General features: G+C 46.2%; 1 protein-coding gene across 1 annotated transcript; it reads right to left on the bottom strand.

Moving 5' to 3' along the window:
- Positions 1–10,645: 10,645 nt before the first annotated feature.
- Positions 10,646–17,687, bottom strand: LOC123122430 (phospholipase D delta). Its single transcript, XM_044542629.1, has 11 exons — positions 17,578–17,687; positions 16,071–17,469; positions 15,317–15,433; positions 14,767–14,961; positions 14,317–14,589; positions 14,165–14,233; positions 13,843–13,990; positions 13,319–13,467; positions 12,031–12,201; positions 11,297–11,494; positions 10,646–11,204 (listed from the first exon to the last, which is right to left on the bottom strand). The coding sequence occupies exons 2-11, from the start codon at positions 17,043–17,045 to the stop codon at positions 10,911–10,913; spliced, it is 2,589 nt and encodes an 862-aa protein (XP_044398564.1). The 5' UTR covers positions 17,046–17,469; positions 17,578–17,687; the 3' UTR covers positions 10,646–10,910.
- Between the last annotated feature and the right edge of the window lie 1,186 nt (positions 17,688–18,873).

Raw genomic sequence — 18,873 nt, 5'->3', positions numbered from 1 at the left:
CAAATCATGGCAGGACACTATCAATGCTGGTTGGAGTGAGACCCCGGGCGAGCTAGGAGTTGAGGGGTTGCGCAGTAAGCTTGCTGCCTTTTCCAAGAATCTCGTGGCATTGAATACTAACACGTTTGGGAGTGCTAGGAAGGAAATCAAGAAAGCTAAGTCCGATCTAGAAAGGCTCGTAATGCTCCCACTCAGACCTCTCTGAATCATAATGAGCTGAAATTAAACGAACGACTCGTCGAGCTTTACCATAGGGAGGAAATCATGTGGAGACAAAGATCAAGGATCATGGTTGGCTGCGGGTGACAGAAACACAAAGTTTTTTCACATGAGAGCTAATATGAGGAGGAAGAAAAACATGATTAGGGCGCTCTCTAATGCTATGGGTATACACACAGATGATCCGGCGGAGCTGAAACAGATGGTAACAGACTTCTACCGCAATATGTATTCTTCAGAGGGAGTGCGGGGGGTTGATGATGTCCTTCAACATGTGCCACAGAAAGTTACCCATGAGATGAATATTGCCCTATGCGCCCCTTACACTGCCGACAAGGTCAAGCATGCACTATTTCAGATGTTCCCCACGAAGGCTCCAGGTCCAGATGGCTTTCCTGCACACTTTTACCAGCGTCATTGGGACATATGTGGGGAGGAGGTAACCAAAGCGGTTCTCCGGATAGTAAAAGGTGAAGAGAGTGCGGCATGTATAAATGACACTACTCTGGGAGTAGGGCGTTTCGGTGCCCAGGCTCATCTGCACCCGGTTAGAAAAAAATCATAAAAAATACAAAACAAATTCAAAAAATTCCAATTTTTTTGTGTGGTAGAAAATCTGATGCATGAGACCCGCTCCAAATTTCAAGTCATTTGGACGTCTGAGCAGCTCTCAGCAAAAAAGATAAATCGGGTCAAAACAGTACATGAACGGTAAACATTTTTACAGACCCCCAATTTGTATTTTTTGCTGGGAGCTGCTCATATAACCAAATGACTTGAAATTTGGAGCGGGTCTCACGCAACAAATTTTCTACCACAAAAAAAATTGGAATTTTTTGAATTTTTCTAGTATTTGTTTTGATTTTTTTCGTCAGTGCGGGTGCAGATGAGCTCGGGTGCAGAGATGGATTTTCGCTACTCTGGTATTAATACCCAAGGTAACGAACCCCACTCTCTTAACCCAATTCAGGCCAATTAGTCTTTACAATGTGCTTTATAAGATTGCTTCAAAGGTGGTAGCCAACAGGTTAAAGTTGATACTATACCAGATATTATATTGGATGAACAGTCGGCGTTTGTCCCGGAAAGGTTAATTGCTGATAACATCATATGTGCTTATGAATCCTTACATTTTATGAAGAGGAATAATTCAAAATCTAACAGTTTTTGTGCACTCAAGTTGGATATGATGAAGTCCTATGACATGCTAGAGTGACCTTACCTCAAGGCCATTATTGGAAAACTTGGTTTTGCGACTCAGTGGATTGATACGGTAATGAGCATGATCACTTCAGTATCCTTCTCAGTCATGTTTAATGGTGAAAAGTTGGAGAGTTTTAATCCACCAAGAGGTATTCGGCACGGAGATCCTATTTCTCCTTACCTTTTCTTGATTGCAGCAGAGGGCCTTTCGTGCCTCCTAAAACACAATTCTCAGTCATCAGTGCTTGGTGGAATAAAGGTGGCCCCCACGGCTCCGGCAGTGAATCACATTTTGTTTGCACATGACAGCCTGCTGCTTTTTAAGACTAGTACTCAGGGGGCAAATGAGGTTTCAAATCTACTGGATAAATATTGTTTAGCTTTAGGACAGCGAGTCAACCATGATAAATCTTCTATCTTTTTCAGTAGAGGGTGTCCTGAGAGCCTTAGACAGGAGATGAAAAACATTCTTAATGTTCAAAATGAATCTCTGAGTGACAAGTATCTGGGCATGCCTACAAATGTTGGGCAGTCAAGGAATTGTACTTTCAAGTACCTGTGCGATAGACTTTGGGAGAAGGTAAAAGGTTGGATGGAAAAGCTTTTGTCAGCGGCAGGAAAGGAGGTGCTTATTAAATCAGTGGCCCAAGCTATTCCAGTGTTTTCTATGTCTTGCTTCAGACTGCCTAGAGGCCTTTGTGAGACTGTGACTTCAATCATACGACAGTTTTGGTGGGGAAGTAAGAGAGGTAAACGCAAACCCTGCTGGGTAGCATGGGACTTGATGACAAGACCCAGGAATTTGGGAGGCCTCGGATTCCGGGATATAGAGATCTTCAACCTGGCCCTACTGTCACGACAGGTCCGGTGAATCATGAACGAGCCATCATCGTTGAGTGCCAGAATCCTTAAAGCTGCATATTTTCCTAATTGCTCTATTCTGGAGGCAGAGTTGGGGTCGCATCCCTCCCAGGTATGGCGCGCCATCTTGGGTGGAAAGCAACGAGCATTTGGTCACATAGTTGGATACCGAGGAACGGGGTGATGAAACCTCTTCCGTCCCTAGTTACCAATCCCCCACAGATGGTCTCCGAATTAATTGATCACTCCATGGCTTCATGGCGAGAGGAAATAATCCGACAGGTATTCCTTCCTGTTGATGTGGAGGCAATTTTACAAATCATACTTTGCTCGCGGCAGGTTGATGATTTCTGGGCTTGGCATGAGGATCCTAAGGGCCGCTTCTCCGTCCGATCAGCATATAGAATGGTCCTCAAAACCAAGATCAGTCGTGAGGCTTGGCTGGAAGAAAGAGAGGACCCATCAAATTTAGAAGCTGAATCCAAGGGGTGGCTATCACTTTGGAAGATCACAGTACCACCCAAGCTGAGGTTTTTTGCATGGCGTTTGGCCCAACATTCGCTCCCAACGGGGGATGTTCTCCTCCATCGTAACATGTCAACGACCTGCCTATGCCCCCTGTGTGGCGCGCTCGAAAATTGGCGCCATGCCCTGCTGGAATGCAGCGCCTCTCGCTGTGTTTGGGCATTGTCGAACGCGGAGCTGGTCGAGCACATGACCATGACCACGCAGACATATGCTAAGCTTTGGCTCTTTTCAATGAGTGAGTCCCTCCCACCGGATCAATTCCTTTTGATGACTGTAACACTATGGGCCATTTGGAGTGCGCGTCGGAAGACGATACATGAGGACATTTATCAAACTCCTTTTGGAATTGACAAGTTCATCAAGTCATACCTGACGGGTATTGAGTTTTTGCAGAAAAAGGAGGACATGCCACTTGTGTTGTCGACAAAAAGGACAAGGGCGTGGATTTTGCCACCCCCGAGCACATGAAAACCAATGTGGACGCAACCGTATCTAGGACAGGGAGGTTTGGCGTTGTTGGGGCCATATGCAGAGGTGAAACAGGAGGATTATTGGGAGCTTCGGCACTTGTCTTCAGCAACATTTTTGATCCTCAGATTTTGGAGACATTGGCAATTAGAGAGGCTCTTGCTCTTGCTGAAGATCTCTCTATAAACAATATGTCCATCGCGTCAGACTGCAAGGTGGCCATTGATGCGATCAAGCAAGGGAGTTGTGCAACTTTTGGTGCCATAATTCAAGAGATTAAAGCTAGAGCTAGTAGTTTTTCTTCATGTATCTTTAGTCATGAGTATAGGACCTTGAATGTGGAGGCTCATAATTCGCAAAGTATGCTTTATCTGTATGGTTTGACCGCCATATTTGATTAGGCCAGCCCAGAGATTTTGTATTCGTCCCTACCAATATTGTGACGCAATAATAAAGCTTTACAAGATTCAAATTTTTTTTTACTGCCGAGCTAAGATGACCTATGCACGTGGGCCATGTTTGGTTCGAGAAACCGAACCCCACACGAACTCGGCCCCGTCCTCTTTTTCATCGAGTTCCTTTCCATATATAACCCTACACGAACTCGGCCCCGTCCTCTTTTTCATCGAGTTCCTTTCCATATATATATATATATGTGTGTGTGTGTGTATGTATATGCCTCCATATAATGATTATAATCTCAGTGTAGCCTGTTCGATCTCAGGTTGCCATAGTTGCACCGATCGATCGAGCGCCATGAGTTCACGAGGCGACCAGTCTCGCCGGATCGACATGGAACTGGACGCGCCCCTGTTCGCGCATGACCGGCCGCCCGCGCTCTGCTCGTCCGCCGGCGAGGAGGACCGCCTCGACGCACTCCCCGACGACGTGCTCCGCCTCGTGATCCGCCGCCTCGACACCCGCTCTGCGCTCGGCACGGCCGCGCTCTCCAAGCGTTGGGCCCTCCTCCTACGCGAGCTCCCTGCGCTCGAGTTTAAGGTCCGCAACGCCCTCCCGGAGCGCTACCGTCGGTACTTCCGGCGCCATATCCGCGCCCTGAACCGCCGCGCCTATATTGAACTCAAGAAGGTCGACCTCGTCCTAGGCCGATACGAGCGCCGCGCCATGCGCTCGTTGGCCGACTCACTCGGCGGCTTCCTGGACACAGACGACGGCGCCGAGCCTTGCCGGCACGTGCACAGGGTGAGCCTTGAGATTTTCCCCACCCACAACCGTGGAACCTTGAATCGCCTCATTGCCACGGCCGTTGGCCGCCGGGGAGTAGAAGACCTTGAGATCGTCGTCCTCAACTCCGATGGACGTCACCGCGCCCCGAGCTACAGCTTCCCCCACCGTTACTTGGACATCCATTTACCCAACTGCGGCGGCGGCGTGAAGCTGAAGAGGCTAAAGCTCACAAACTGCACCCCGCACGTCTTCAGATTGGACGCAAACCCGTCGCCAGCTCCGGCACACGCGTTCAGCGCGCTCACCATGCTCGTCTTGCAAGACATGCCGAGGTCCACGCGCGGCCGCATATACCAGTCTGTCATCCGGGCATGCCCAGCGCTGGAGGTGCTGCACCTAAGGTCATGTGGTTGTGAGTGCGACGGGAGGTCCTTCACCATAGACGCGCCCGGCTCGCGGATCACAGAGCTGTTCCTCGAGCTCACCAGCCTCACGCTCAGAGTGATCGATCTGCGCGCCTTGCCGAGGCTTGAGAGGCTGGCATGTATGGGCGCTCCCCTCGAGCTCAAGTTCGGCTCGGTGCCGCGCTTGGCGCGCCTCAGCCTCAGCCACGACGAGGACGCTGACGCCATAACTCCGGAGTTCGTGTTGCATGGCGTACGGAAAATGCACCCTCTCAGCAGATTCTTGAGCGGCCTCACGAGCTTAGAGGACCTCGTCCTCCGGTTCACCGGGCCAGACATGTGGATCTTACGGTCTCTCGGCGACATGCCGCCATTGGGCAAGCTGAAGAGGTTGCTCGTGGCGGACATGCCATCATCGTGGGACATCACGTGGACGCGCTACATCCTCGAGGCCGCGCCTTTCCTCGAGATGATGCACATTCACATCGATGGCGATGACTCTGGCACCGGGGTCGTGACCGGTAAGCTGATCCGGTGGGCGCCGTCGCTGAAGTTCAAGCACTCCCGGCTAGGAGAGGTGGTGGTAGGTGGCTTCGAGGGGACGCCGAGGCAGGTGCACTTCGTGAGGTTCCTCACGCGCGTGTGCACAGCGCTGCGAGACGTCGTGCTTCTCAGGCATGGTCATGTACCGAACAAGGGGCTCTGGGATTGGGAGACGGTGGCGCCACGGCCGGAGTGGCAATGGAGCGACGAGGATAGAGACGGGATGCTGAGAGAGATCGAGGATGGTGGGAGAGGGACTAGCGCTTCTTCTTGCTCGACAACTCGAATAGTTTTTGGCTGATTTTTCACTAGATATCGGACATCCTTTTGTGCAAATAGTTGGCTCCACAAAACACATAGCAGTAGCACCAAATAAAAGTGGTTGTGAACCAACTTGTACATGAATCAGTATTACAACATTCTTCCCACAAGGGAGAAACATTTTTACTTACTTGCACAGTTACATATTGATATTATAGCCATTATATAATGGGAAACACTTCGTTTCAGCCGGCGGATCATGCCAATTCATCCGTCGCGTCCCATGGAAGCCACGTGTCTCATCACACGCACGCAACAATCGAATCTTATCTCTTCACCGATTCCTCCACAGGTGTATTTCTCGCCCATTCTTCTTCCTCACACGTCCCGTGCAGCACTCTCCTCCTCGCCAGCCATCTTCCCGGTCCAAGGTCTCTCTTCCCCATGACTCCTACGTGGAGAGCTCCCCCATCCCAATCCTCTACCCCTTGCTCCTCTCCCGTCTCCTCACCATCCCACATCGAGGGCGGGCGGCTGCTACTGCACAACCATTTGATTGGTGTTGCTGCTGCGCTCCCATGAGCTGCTGCTCGAGCCAAGCTCGAGGTGCTGCAGCAGCCCTCGCCTCTGAATAACAAGCTTGAGGTGCTGCCGGCAACGCCGACGACTTTTATGTTGCAAAAAATTCCTTCCGCAACAATATCTATGTTGCAAAAAAACTTAAAACAGGAAAAAAAATCTGAAACATCACTTACGTTGCAAAAAAATCCACAACACGGCCTGTGTTGCAGACTAAGACCTATGTTGCAAAAAAATCTGCAACAAGACCTCTATTGCCATAGTGGTGGCATCGGTTGGCCGCACGATGTGCCAGATCTGACGGCTCGCAACCCGACCGATCTTTTAAAAAGATCACCCGGTGGACGCGTAGCACGCCCCTTATTAACACCCGAAGGGAACACTTCTCTACAGCTACAAGGTTCTCAACAGACACCACACAGGCTAAACAGAGAACTATCGACAGAGCTTTCTCCTATAGGATCCCTAGCGTAAGAACTCATCTCATAAATTCATAATAGAAAGATCAAGTGAAACACGAAACTACTTCGTACCGGTAACATAATTTACATACGGTTTTCCCTTTTGGGAGACCCCGAAGGGATTACAAAGAGAAAAGAAGGCTACCTTCTGCCTACCTCCACCATGGAATGATACAATGCCTCAAAGGCTTTATTACAAGTGGAGATAGAGGCTACTACTATGACTACTGAGGAGTGTGAGGGCTATGGTGCTTGGGTGTTGCGATGCTCTGTAGTTTGGTGTTGTGCAGCGCTCAGTCCTCCTTTTATAGTGCGCGAGGGACACCACGTGGTCACTAGTTTATTCTTCTCTTCTCTGGATGGTATACTACTACATGCCTTGAACGGCTTCAATGTCATGCATATTCCTTCGTGTGAGCTGATGAAATAGCCCCATTTTTATCTGCCTTTTAGTCTACACAATTAAGCATCTTTGTTTGCATAACCTGGCCATGCATGATTCCGATGCGTGACTGCGTTTTTGTTTTGAGCATTAAGATTCATTTTTTGCTAAATGTTATAGCCTAAAAGCTTTTGCATAGACCACGGATTGAAGACCTTGTCCAGATAGAGGATTTTGTCTAGGCTAGAATCCTTGTCTTGATAGATGATTTTGTCCAGACTGAGAACCTTGTCTTGACAGACAATCTTTGTTTAGACGGAAGCTCTTGTCTCCATTGCAGTTCTTGCCTTGATATTTAATTCCAAGCCTTGCATGCACCGTTTGTATGCCTCGTAGTACAATATAAGTCATCCATGCATGGTTGAATATTTTAGCTCTCATGCATGGCTCAATATTTTAAGATGGATGAAGGGTCTTGTCTTGATTGAGGAGATTAGCTTAACTCTTCTCCTTAATCTTTCCTGATACGAATATTGCATGTTTGCTTCTTGCACAAATATTCATGTTGTGTCTATTTATTATATTCATTTAAAAAAATTGGTATGGGTCTACCTCGCCCAAGTATTGATAATGTTTTATCAAAATTTGGTTATAAGTCCTCCGCGCCCAAATAATTGATATTCATATCAATTTATATTTGATTATTATGCTTAGCTCTTTTATTCAATTGGTCGACAGTGTCCGGCAATGTCCATATGGTTTGCCTCAGAAATATTGAAATCATAATTTTGATCATATTCTTTCTTTAGTTCTTCAAATTTTTCATTCATTTAGAATTTCTTCTTTCAGTTTCCGCCTTCATTGATTTTACAAGTCCTTCAAAATTTTAATATGTGTTGGTATCTCAGCCAGCGTTTTAATCATTGAAAGACTAAAGTATTCGAACTTAGAGGTTAGTTCAGGTAGAGTTATTTCTAATATAGAAAATATTAGCATATGGTGCATAATAAATCCTTCTGAAGAACATACATGGCATACTTCTCATAGCCAACTACATTTAATTGTTGATCTCATCCATAACTTTTATATATCCTGGGTGAAAAGGTAAGATAATTTAGACCAAAATTTTGAAAGTCTGCTAAGAGAACATCAAAAGTTAGCAGAAAAATACTCAGGTTTGAAAAATAAAACTGATCTAGTTCTACAGAAGTTAGAAGAATCGAAAGGGAGAAATCTTATAGTTTGTAAGAATAATGATTATATTAAACAAGAGATTTTATCCATAGGAAATAATCTAAGCGGTGTCCTAAATAGAAGTGAAGATTCATTATCAGGTGCTGAAATAAGACACGATGTACTTGAAGTTAAAATTTAGTATTAAGAAGTAAGGCTTTAGTCATATCATAATTTGTATGAGTGAATATAACCAAGCATTAAAAGAAGTAGAAAAGTACTTGGCACCTTCTTGTTGGTTTTTCATATCACGATTGATCGAAAGAAGACTCCAGAATCTTTACCTAATAATAAAAGGGCTAATACTTCTGCCCGTACGTCATAATAAATACCCCCCAAGTTGCTATAAATTACCCACCTGCCATGAAGAGAGAGTTGTGCTGGCCACTACTCCAAATAGGATTTGATGCATAGCTAGCTCCCTCGGCCTTAAGGTATTATAGACAGAAAATGCATGAGCCCTGGTTGCAGCCAGTGGACCATTTTGAACACGTAATTTAAAAAAAAAGTAAAACGTCTGTAAATCATAATCATAATAATAAAAATTTACATTCGTATATTTGTGTCTTATTAATAAAATAATTTCAGCGAATACAACATTTTGATACAGGCATGGCTTATATTTCAATTATACTCCTACAAAAATATGGACAACAACGTTTACTAATTATTTATGAATACGCATTGGTGTACACTTTCACTCAATGCTTATAAGCATAACTTTTACGTAATGTAAATATAATCCACAAGTGAATGCTCATATAAACATTTAAAAATTTAAATTACGAATATTTTTTAGTTATACAAACATTTTAGTAAACAACATACTTATAAATTAAAAAATGTGTGTATGATTACTCAATTGTTTGAACAATTAAAATAATATATATGAACTGGAATTTTAAAAATAATTGTATTGTTTCATATTATACAAACATTGTTTCAATTCATGTATATTATTTCATTTATAGAATGTTTTTTAAATAATATGTGAGTACTTTTAAAGTTACATGAACATTTTTCAAAAGCTAGTTATTCTCGTTTTATGTATAATATGAATACACACATGAATAGGTAACCTTTATTTGTATTACTGTGATTATAATTTACAGACGTTTTACGGTTTTTTTAAATAACGTGTCCAACATGGGCCAGTGGCTGCAGCCATTTAAGGGCCACGAGCATTTTCTCTGGAATAGATTGGTGCCAAGGGGCCATCTTTCCAAGCAATACCTACTTGTTGGAGTGTCCAGCATAGTTTTCTCACGAGTGTCTTGTCTTTGGTCCGAATCCTAGCCAAGTTTTAGAAACATTTCGACATATATCTCAAGTTCAGACACTAAAGTGAACATCCGTTGCAAGTTCAAGCACCACCGGCACATACCTCTTTAGAGAATTTGGGCAATTTATATATCAAGTCAGCCGGGTGCCGGAAAAACTTTCCTTCCAAAATGGCTTTATTACGGGTAGTCCATACGGAGAGGATTTCACATTGCAGAACTCAAACTCTTCTCCAAGTTTCCTTTAAAATGTACAGGAACACCCATGGTACGTCAGAAGATGCTTTCATGACTTGGATGATCCAGATTACAACCCGCATGAAGAAGAGGCAGAAGAAGAGAAAGAGGAGAAGAGAAGTGGAATGATGACATTGTTGATGAGCCATTGCAGGACCATGCAGATCAGCCAACACTAGATCATCCCCATGAAAAAGAGGTAGAAGAAGAACAAGAGGAAGAAGAGGAAGGGAATGCTCAGCTCTTAGATGCAGATTACAACCCGGCAGATCCAGACAATGAATACACTGAAGAGGAAGATGAAGTTTGGATTGTCGTTGGACTAATTGCAGTGAACTCGTGACTTGTGTAAGCCCTACCAGCTTCCATTCGTGATACATGTAATGTGCACAGTTTCAGATTTTTGTTACGTATTGGTTTTCTTTGAAGGTAAACTCTTTGGCGACCAAGAAATGAGTTGAAACTCCGGCTTGTCAAACTGGGGGGTTGGTGAAAATCCTCACTTTGTACGTAGCTACGTAACTAATTCAAACACAACATGCATACTGACTGCATGCCATTGCCACCCAACGACATTAGGACTTTAGAATCAATAACCTACACTTTACACAGGTAAAAAACCATGGCATGGCAGGTGCATTTCGAAATGAGGTTCCGCAGGAGCTTTCCAGAACGTCATGCTGCTCACGCGGTGGAGCGGCAATGGAGCGACGAGCAGAGAGTCACGGGGGCCCTTGCAACGTTTTTGCCTGGTTTTTCTGTGGGAAGAGCTGGCAGCACAAAACACATGACACCAAATGAAAAATGGCTGTGAACAGTTCGCAGTAGAGATGTCCAAAACTATCAATGACCCTGCCCTGCCCTGTCTCATGTACAGACTGTAGAAAAAATCTTACAAAGGCACAACTCTACAACACACCGTGAACAGCCCGTGCTTTCCCTATACGCCACACAATGTGTGATCACAGATTACCATCCGTCGGCGAGACAAGACATTCAGAGAGGTTTTACAGGTGAGCAAACGAACCAGATTGGACCCTGAAGAGAAGTCAGTACTGTGATGCTACATCGTCAGCGAATCAGGAAGCGAGGTCGGAGCGCCGCAGATCTTGCCGCCAACGTCGGGGAAGCATTCTTGGTCGGGCAGCGGGACAATCTTACCATCGGGCTCTACCTTCACTGGGTATCTGAGGAGGTGCCCTTGCAACGTTTTCATCTCTTCTGACGCGAATCTTTCCCAGTTTTCTTCGGCTATTTGGTTCACTAATCTTACACAGTCCAGGCTAGAAGGTTCCTTGAAGTGGTCATCAACCATACCAAGGTGTTCTGCCCAGAGGGAGTTCCTATACCCATACACCTGCAAGCAAAACAAAGGTTACAACACTTCTAACGAAACCTCTGCTGTTAACCAGTAAAAAAGAAGCTGAAGGAGAAAGCCAGTCCACGAACCTGGCCGTGAGGATGACCCTTCTTCGAAGACCATGCATGATGAGGCTGGTAGGCACCCATTGCGATTTCGGTATCTCTCGAGCCAGCCAAGGATCTCTGATTGATGTTTGCCGAGCCCAAAATTACGTATTCATCGTCTACAATCATCCCTTTTGCATGAACATATATCATGAACCGCCGATGTTTTCTAGCCAGGCCCTATCAATTTTCAAAGGGGGGGGGGGGGGGGGTTAAAATAACTGTGTTAATTCAGATTAAACTTTTAGGAAAGGAAGAGCTGGAACAATGCTCATGATGAGTAAATTATGTTTGCCAACTCTTCGTTCGTATATACACCATGTTACTCATAAAGAGAAAAACATTCCTTGGACCAATTTAAGAAGGGGGGGGGGGGGTGTTATAAATTACGACGATCAAGGATAGAAACAAAACAAAACTTCAATCAATGTAACAGTAATTGCTTCAGTCTTTTGAAACGGCATTGGCAAACATAAAGATCCTACCGCACCAACAGTTGGCTAAACCAACATTTTGGTAACATAAGGTAAGAAAGCAACTTTCCAAACCAATGATGCCTCAGGGTTTCTCTAGCAAGCTATCTGAATGTTTTGACATCCACTAGAACTTTAGCCAAATGTCCACTAGACAAGCAACGCTTAAAACTGATGATACTACGTACCAACTTCAGAAAATATTCTTTCTATGAAGGAATGAAGAATACAACAAGACATTACCGCTGCACTTTTATCTGTAGATTTATCTGACTCAGGGCTACCATCTGTTGACGGTTCTTCCCGATTGCCTAGACAGTAAAAGTTCAAGTAATCTTGAAGGTGTGCATCCTCAATATTCATGGCCTTGAGCTCTCGTGCGATTACTCCATACATCATCTCCATTGTCTGAGCCTGTGAGAAAAGAACAAACAATTAGTATTTTTTATTTATTCAAGCCTACAAGTGAGTTGTGTTTTTATGGGGAAGCCTACAAGTGAGCTGTGTCACTCTTCACTGTATATCCTCTCTTGCAGAATCAAGCCTATCAAGTATCAACAGCCATCAGGCAGAAAACTATGAGTGTAGATTATGGATTTTGATGAATCATGGGTGAAGTGATCCCAGCAGGAGAACATAGGAGTGGTGGAAGGGCCTATGGGATACTTCACATGCTAATTTGTGAAAAGCATCCGAAGCTTGTCATTGTAAGCTCGGTTGCTTTTGAACTTTGGTCTTCCTTATTCTAGCAGATGCTTAGTTTTGTTACTGCTTTTTAGTAGTAAGATCTTTAGACATCCCATGATACGGCCTGTGTATCAGGGATGTAGGGATAGTGTTAAGCATAGGATTGTACAGGACAGCACTTTTGTAATGAAAATGGGAACCATGAGAACCCTTTAATAATAGGAAAAAAAAACATCCGAAGCCTGTGCACTGTTGTAACCCCTGGTTCTATATCGAACTTCATTAGATTTATTGTATCATCTTCATTAGATTTTTCAAAGCTATTCCCTGCCTTCAGTGGCATGGACAATTAAAGGTTTACAAAAGGGGCAAATCGGAAGATCTCTTTATAATATGGTAGGCATGTATGGGGTAATCATCATTCGCGTACAATCAGCATTGCACTTCCGCAGATTTTACAGCAATAACGACATTACATACTACATTGCCTCTATGAAATTTTACTGCTGCTGAACAAAAAGGATCACACTAGTGAGAGATTTTTTTTACCAAAACGAAGACGAGAATAGAATAGCGCTGAGCTAAACAAAGGGGGTTGGTCATAAAGTAGAGTAATATATTGTATTAAAACAAAAAAAACGGCATAAACATCAGGGACAGGGAGTATGCCAACGTGCACTCAAATGGAAATTCATTCATTGGGAGAAGACTGAAATTACAAGGTCGAATGAGATTTCCATATCTCACTGAATCTCAGATTGGAATTTCAGTATCTCAATAAATCTAATCTCAGATTTGGAGTTTCCTAATAGCTGCTATAATGCTTTTACAAAATAGAGCTTACCTGAAAGAAAAGAATTTCTTGCACAGAGGCCGAGGTAGGGACTCCTTCAGGCCACATTGGTATGACTACATAAACTGCAAACCGTTCGCCAGCTCTAATCTTGGTTGCAATTTTGAGGGCCAATTCCATTGGTATCAGATTGTCAGCACCTGCAACATCCCAAGGGATCAAAATTCCAGTTTGTCTAGATCATGTCATAAAATTAAACATCAATGTTGAATTTACACAACAGGACCGACAGCAACAAAGGCACGAATGAAACAAAAAGAATGTGGCCTATCTAATAGAAGCAGGACAAGCAAAATGAATCCATATTCCCCCTGCAATGTGGCCTATCTAATAGAAGTACGAAGAGCAAACTAAATCTATGTTCTCCATGCATCATGTGGTGCATGTTTGCCTTGTTTTGCCAGCAGAAGAATATGCAGGCAACTGTGGAAGGTATTCTGTACCTAACAATCAATATTCCAAGTTTCAGACAGGATACGAAGTTTCAGACAGGATACAAAGGAAGAACCCCAAACCTGAATTCACATAGGATGGCCACTCGTACGAAGAACCAAGAAAATACTGATTTTCTATATAAATGAAATGTTGCGCTGATCTGATTGCCCGGACATATGCTGTGTGAATGCTCTTATCAATTATGAGGTTCTTTCGGCACACAAGATTCTGCACAAGTCCATTAAATGGTAAGTACTTTATACAAGAAGAACGTTGTTCCAAATAGTACAGGACAAAATAAAAAAGAAAAAAGAAAAAGATGAAACAGCACCACAAATTTCAGTATAGATGTGGATTTATTGAACATTGCTAAGGAGTATAATGAAGACGTGCCAAACTAACCTGCTTTGAAGCCTCTTTGCAATCACTAGGAAATCCTTTTAGAGAGCCCGAGTCAATTGACCGGAATACCTGAAGAATTAATATATGTTAACCACTGCCAAGAATTCACACAAGTACTGACATAAGCACAATTTAAAGACCGGTGCCAAGACCTGAACATGCCAATTTTCAGGATCTTCTTCTTTTGAAACCCGCAAACTAACATGATCATTTGGAACATTAGGGGAAGGACTAAGTATCCACGAGATACGCTCCAGCTTTATCAGAGCATCATCTTTCCAGCGAGATACTTTCCTAAATCGATCACGGAATTTGGATGCCTTTCTCCAGCGTTGTTCAAAATTCTTCAAGACATCATAGGCAGCTGGTCCATCAATCTTACAGTGCAAATCATGCCATGGTTGTCTCGGTCCTTTTGCGCCTGCCTGCATCAAGGGAATACATATGATGACAGGAAGATTAAAACTCAATGAGATTAATGTGGTGCAAGATAAGCTCTGGCAGTCAGGCATTCACACATGACACCAGCTCCCAGAAGCTTTACTTCCTCGACTTCAACTTGATAAGCGTAGAGTAAAACATATTGGCAAAGATGAACTCACCGAAAATGTTGGGTTATGGAAATCATTTTCAAATACTGTGTCAAGGTCTTTAAAAAGCCTATGTTGAGGAGTATCATAACGCCCATCACAAAGATCTAGGCCCCCAATGAAAGCAGTAACTTTCCGCTTGTTTCCCGAAGCTTGTGTATCAACCAGCACACATTTTTGGTGGTGTGTAAACAATGTCCCAACAACCTGCAAGATAGTAGTTCAAGATTGCCAAATGTGGCAAAACAAAAGAGTATATGAGTAGCCTGCAGAATACAAAAGATATTCACAAGACTAAGATGATGCTTATTCTGAAAGCAACATGACAGTGACCTCCTGATTTTATTTACATATATAAAGCTATATGTCAACTTGGCATCATTTACTATCCATAAGGCACCAAGACACACATCATGATATTAAAGAACGTTCAAATTCTCCTAAAAGAGGATGCATGAGTAAATATTAACTTGCTTAAGGATAATGATGATAGCAATTACTTGCAACCTATCAACAAAGAAATAAAATACAAATAAAGTACAAGCACACTGCCTGAACTTGCCTGTTGTTTGAAAATGCTCAGCTTACTGCTGGCATATCGAGGTGAAAGAACACAGATGACTGAGGAATGCTTGAAAAACTTTCTAGTTTCTTCATCATGCGTTCCCATCACACCACCCTGCAAAAGCATAGAAAGGAGGACTTACTCTCAGATATTATGACATAGAACCCCTTAAATAACAGGACATCAAAAGGAAGAGCAAGTATGAATTATGATGGGGATCATAAACTGTGCAGTGTGCACCCTTTTATGAATGAAAATGCGGGCCATGTGGCCCCTTTAATCGAAAAATTAAACTGTGCTCACTAATTAGTAGATTTGGAGAACACGGCCGAGGTGTGAGCTCAGAAAAGAGGTATGGTCATAGATTATGGTAAACTGGAATCAGAGAGAACACTCCCAGGCCATATATCCAGGTTCAGGCTTTTCTTGGATAAGAATATCCAGGTTCCGTTTATTGTTGCAAGTCTGTAACAGTCATGAATTCATTGTTACCCTCTATTACATTCGTACGAATATGGAAATTACTTATGAACAAGTAACCTCTCAAAAAACATATGAACAAGTACTACTTGACTGAACACTCAAATGCACCAACCTGCGCAATAATAAATCCCTATCTATCTATGGAACAAAATCCAAAGAATTCCTCGCAATCAAGTCAACATCAAATGCATCTGGGGACGTTTCCGACGGCTATCCAAACTAGGAAGTGAAGTGAAATTAGAGGCAGAAGCAGATCGTAATGCCTCACCGTTTTGATGAAGAGCTTGTCATGGGACGTCTTGTCGTCCCAGACGAGCAGGCACACTCTCACGCCCTCCTGCGACTTGAACTTGAGCAGCTCTCCGAGCGTGAGCTCGCCGCCCTCCGGGAGGGCCCTGGACGAGGACGGCTCGCGCACCAGCTTCACCTTGTCGTAGATCGACCAGCCGACGATGTAGATCATATGGTGCGCCTCGAGTATGGCGTGGCAGATGTCCTCCCAGCACTGGTTGTGCTCGAACTTCTTCCCCCGCTCGAGCTGGACGTCCGGCAGGTCCCCCTCGTTGACGTGCGCGTCCTGGTAGAGCGTGACTTTTCCGCCGTGGCGGAGCGGGAAGTAGGAGTCCTTGACGCCCTGCTGGTCGGGGTCCCCGGGGATGCCGCGCCTGTACACCGGGTTGGCGGCGAAGGGGCGGAAGCGGTAGCGGATGAAGAGCGCGGTGCGGGGCTTGTAGGTCTTGCCGCTGGTGCCGAGGATGGGGACCCACTCCTCGACCTCGTCGGCGGCGGCGAGGACCCGTTCGGCGGGGACGGAGGCGGTGCCGATGAGCTGCGCGCCGAAGGTGTCGTTGTCCTTGACCTGGAAGTCGAGCAGGGTGGCGCGGTGCGCGAGCGGCACGAAGAACTGCTCGTCCCAGCGCGGCTCCTGGCTGTTGGGGATGACGGCGGTGCGCGCGACGACGGCGCCGGCGACGGAGAGCGTGACGTAGGGGTCGCTGGTGATGATCCTGCGGTGGTGGTGGCGGCGGCTGCCGGCCTCCCCGACGCCGCGGCTGTTGGGCGGGGGCTGCCTGGGCGCGCAGGAGGAGGCGGTGCCGCAGGAAGCGAAGCAGCGGCGGATGTGCTCGGAGAACATGTCCATGTTGGGCAGCAGCCGCGCCTCGACGACCCAGAGGTCGAGGTCCCCGTGCAGGAGCACGGGCTTGGCCGGCGACGGCGACTCGTCCCCGCCCGACGACGCCATCGACGGCGACGCGGAGCGGGGCGCGGTGGCGGCGGAGGCGGCCAGCTTGAAATCGGGGCCGGGCCCCCGGTTCCGCCTCTCGTGCAACCGCGACGGCCCCCGCGACGCGGCGGGGATTCCGGTGGGGGAGGCGAGGCCACCCACGCGGGGGAGGACGCGGACCGGAACGGCAAAGCTGGAGGAGGAGGTGGGTGGTGAGGTGGTGGAGGATCTCGGCGTTGGCAATCTAGCCTAAAATAGCATGGGTTTTACTTTTCGCCAGAGAAATACTACTAATAACGCATGGGGTTTACGTTCCACTGCCGATTTCTTCTTATCTTTATGGGCAGCAAAGGGGGCTGCATGAAAAATGTTCCTCGACCCAACACACCTCCTTGCCTTGATTCATTCCGAGACAGTTACATCCATGAAAAAGAGGCTCCACCTACAAAAAAAACAGAGGCTCCGAAGATTCAGAATGGAATCACAACCAAAAAACTCTGCACTGCAGCTGCAGATCAACCGAAGATGAAAAATATGAACTCGAACGAACTGTGGTGGAGTGTTTTAACCGGAGGAGTCGAGCGACTATTTTTCTGGCGCGCGCGAGTGGGTGTGCGGGGGTTAGAAACGGCTTTTTCCTGGGCGTTGCCGTGCGTTTTATGGTGGAACGCAGGCGCAACGGTCGCACGTACGACCAGCTCCGGCGTGCGTAACGGGCGCTGACCGGTGGAGCCCGCGAGATGAGATCCGATCGGGGAGGCCGGGCCCGGGTCCCAGGGTCGCTCGCTCACGCGCGCGAGTGGTTGGGTTGGGTTGGGTGGGGATCTGCGTTGCGTGCGGCCAGGTTCAGGTCGGCCGGGATGGACTCTCTCTCTCGGGTCGGGCGGGTGGGTGGTTGCTGATGAGGTGGTGGGCGGCGGGGCACGTCGCGGGCGTGTGGAAGCGCGGGCTTGGATCCATGACGTTGATGGCGTGCGCGTCGGGTCGCGTGGCGCCGCGCTGAGCGGAGCGGGAGTGGGTCAAACTAGACAGGCGAGGTGGCCTCCCTATGCCACAGAACGCCGAGCTGGCGGGGTAGGGTCCGGCCCGTTTTGGCGCCGGGACTCGGTGGCGGGCGGGCGGGCGGTCTGTCTGTCGCCTTCCGCTCCCCAGCCCAAATCCAACTTCTCCAACGCTCCCCGACTCTTTTTCTTTTTTCTTCTGGAGGATAAACGCTCCTCGACTCGGTGGTAGGGTCCGGCCGTTTTGGCGCCACTATAGTACTACTCCGGCCGTTTGGTGCGTGAATGTTTGTTACAGGCGGGTTCGGGAGTTACTTTGCTGGGGTCGTTTCTGTAGGATTGGCGTCGTTTCCATTTTGAGTAGTAGATTTTAGAAACGGGGTTTGTTTTGGTGCCATTTCCTCCAGCCGGTGTAAAGCACAAGCAGAAGCAGCAGGAAAAGCATGCGCGCGTGCGAAACGGACTGACGGTTAGGACAGCTTCAAGGCCCGACACAAACAGACGCAAAAAAAAATTAGAACGAAACAGACAACATGGATTTGGCCCTTTTTTATAGGTTTGGGTCGGCTGAAGGAACGCCATCCGACCGTCGACGTCATCCCAAGTCCGGTCACTGCACTCAATCAATCGGCCGATCCATTTCGTCTGTCCCGCCGAATTTTTTAGAACAAACATATATTTTTGCGATGCCCGACAGCCATAGTTCATGTCGGCGTACATGCCAGCGGCCGGCATTCATGTCAATATAAAAAAAATCATCATAGTCCTTGTGGGCACACTTGCCAGCACATAAAAAAGAGTCATAGTTCATGCATCTCGGCCAGAGTTCTTGCCGGTATACAAAA

Source organism: Triticum aestivum, chromosome 5D (genome assembly GCF_018294505.1).
Source record: "Triticum aestivum cultivar Chinese Spring chromosome 5D, IWGSC CS RefSeq v2.1, whole genome shotgun sequence".
NCBI lineage: Eukaryota > Viridiplantae > Streptophyta > Magnoliopsida > Poales > Poaceae > Triticum > Triticum aestivum.
This window is presented reverse-complemented; position numbering and strand designations above follow the sequence as displayed.

What these genes read in the sequence shown, in the direction of transcription:
- LOC123122430 (XM_044542629.1), bottom strand. Translation starts at nt 17,045, where the DNA reads ATGGCGTCGTCGGGCGGGGACGAGTCGCCGTCGCCGGCCAAGCCCGTG. An exon ending in ACAAGCTCTTCATCAAAACG is followed by an intron (nt 15,434 to 16,070) that starts GTGAGGCATTAC and finishes ATGCTTTTGCAG; the next exon opens with GGTGGTGTGATGGGAACGCA. An exon ending in AAGAAATTCTTTTCTTTCAG is followed by an intron (nt 12,202 to 13,318) that starts GTAAGCTCTATT and finishes CTTTTCTCACAG; the next exon opens with GCTCAGACAATGGAGATGAT.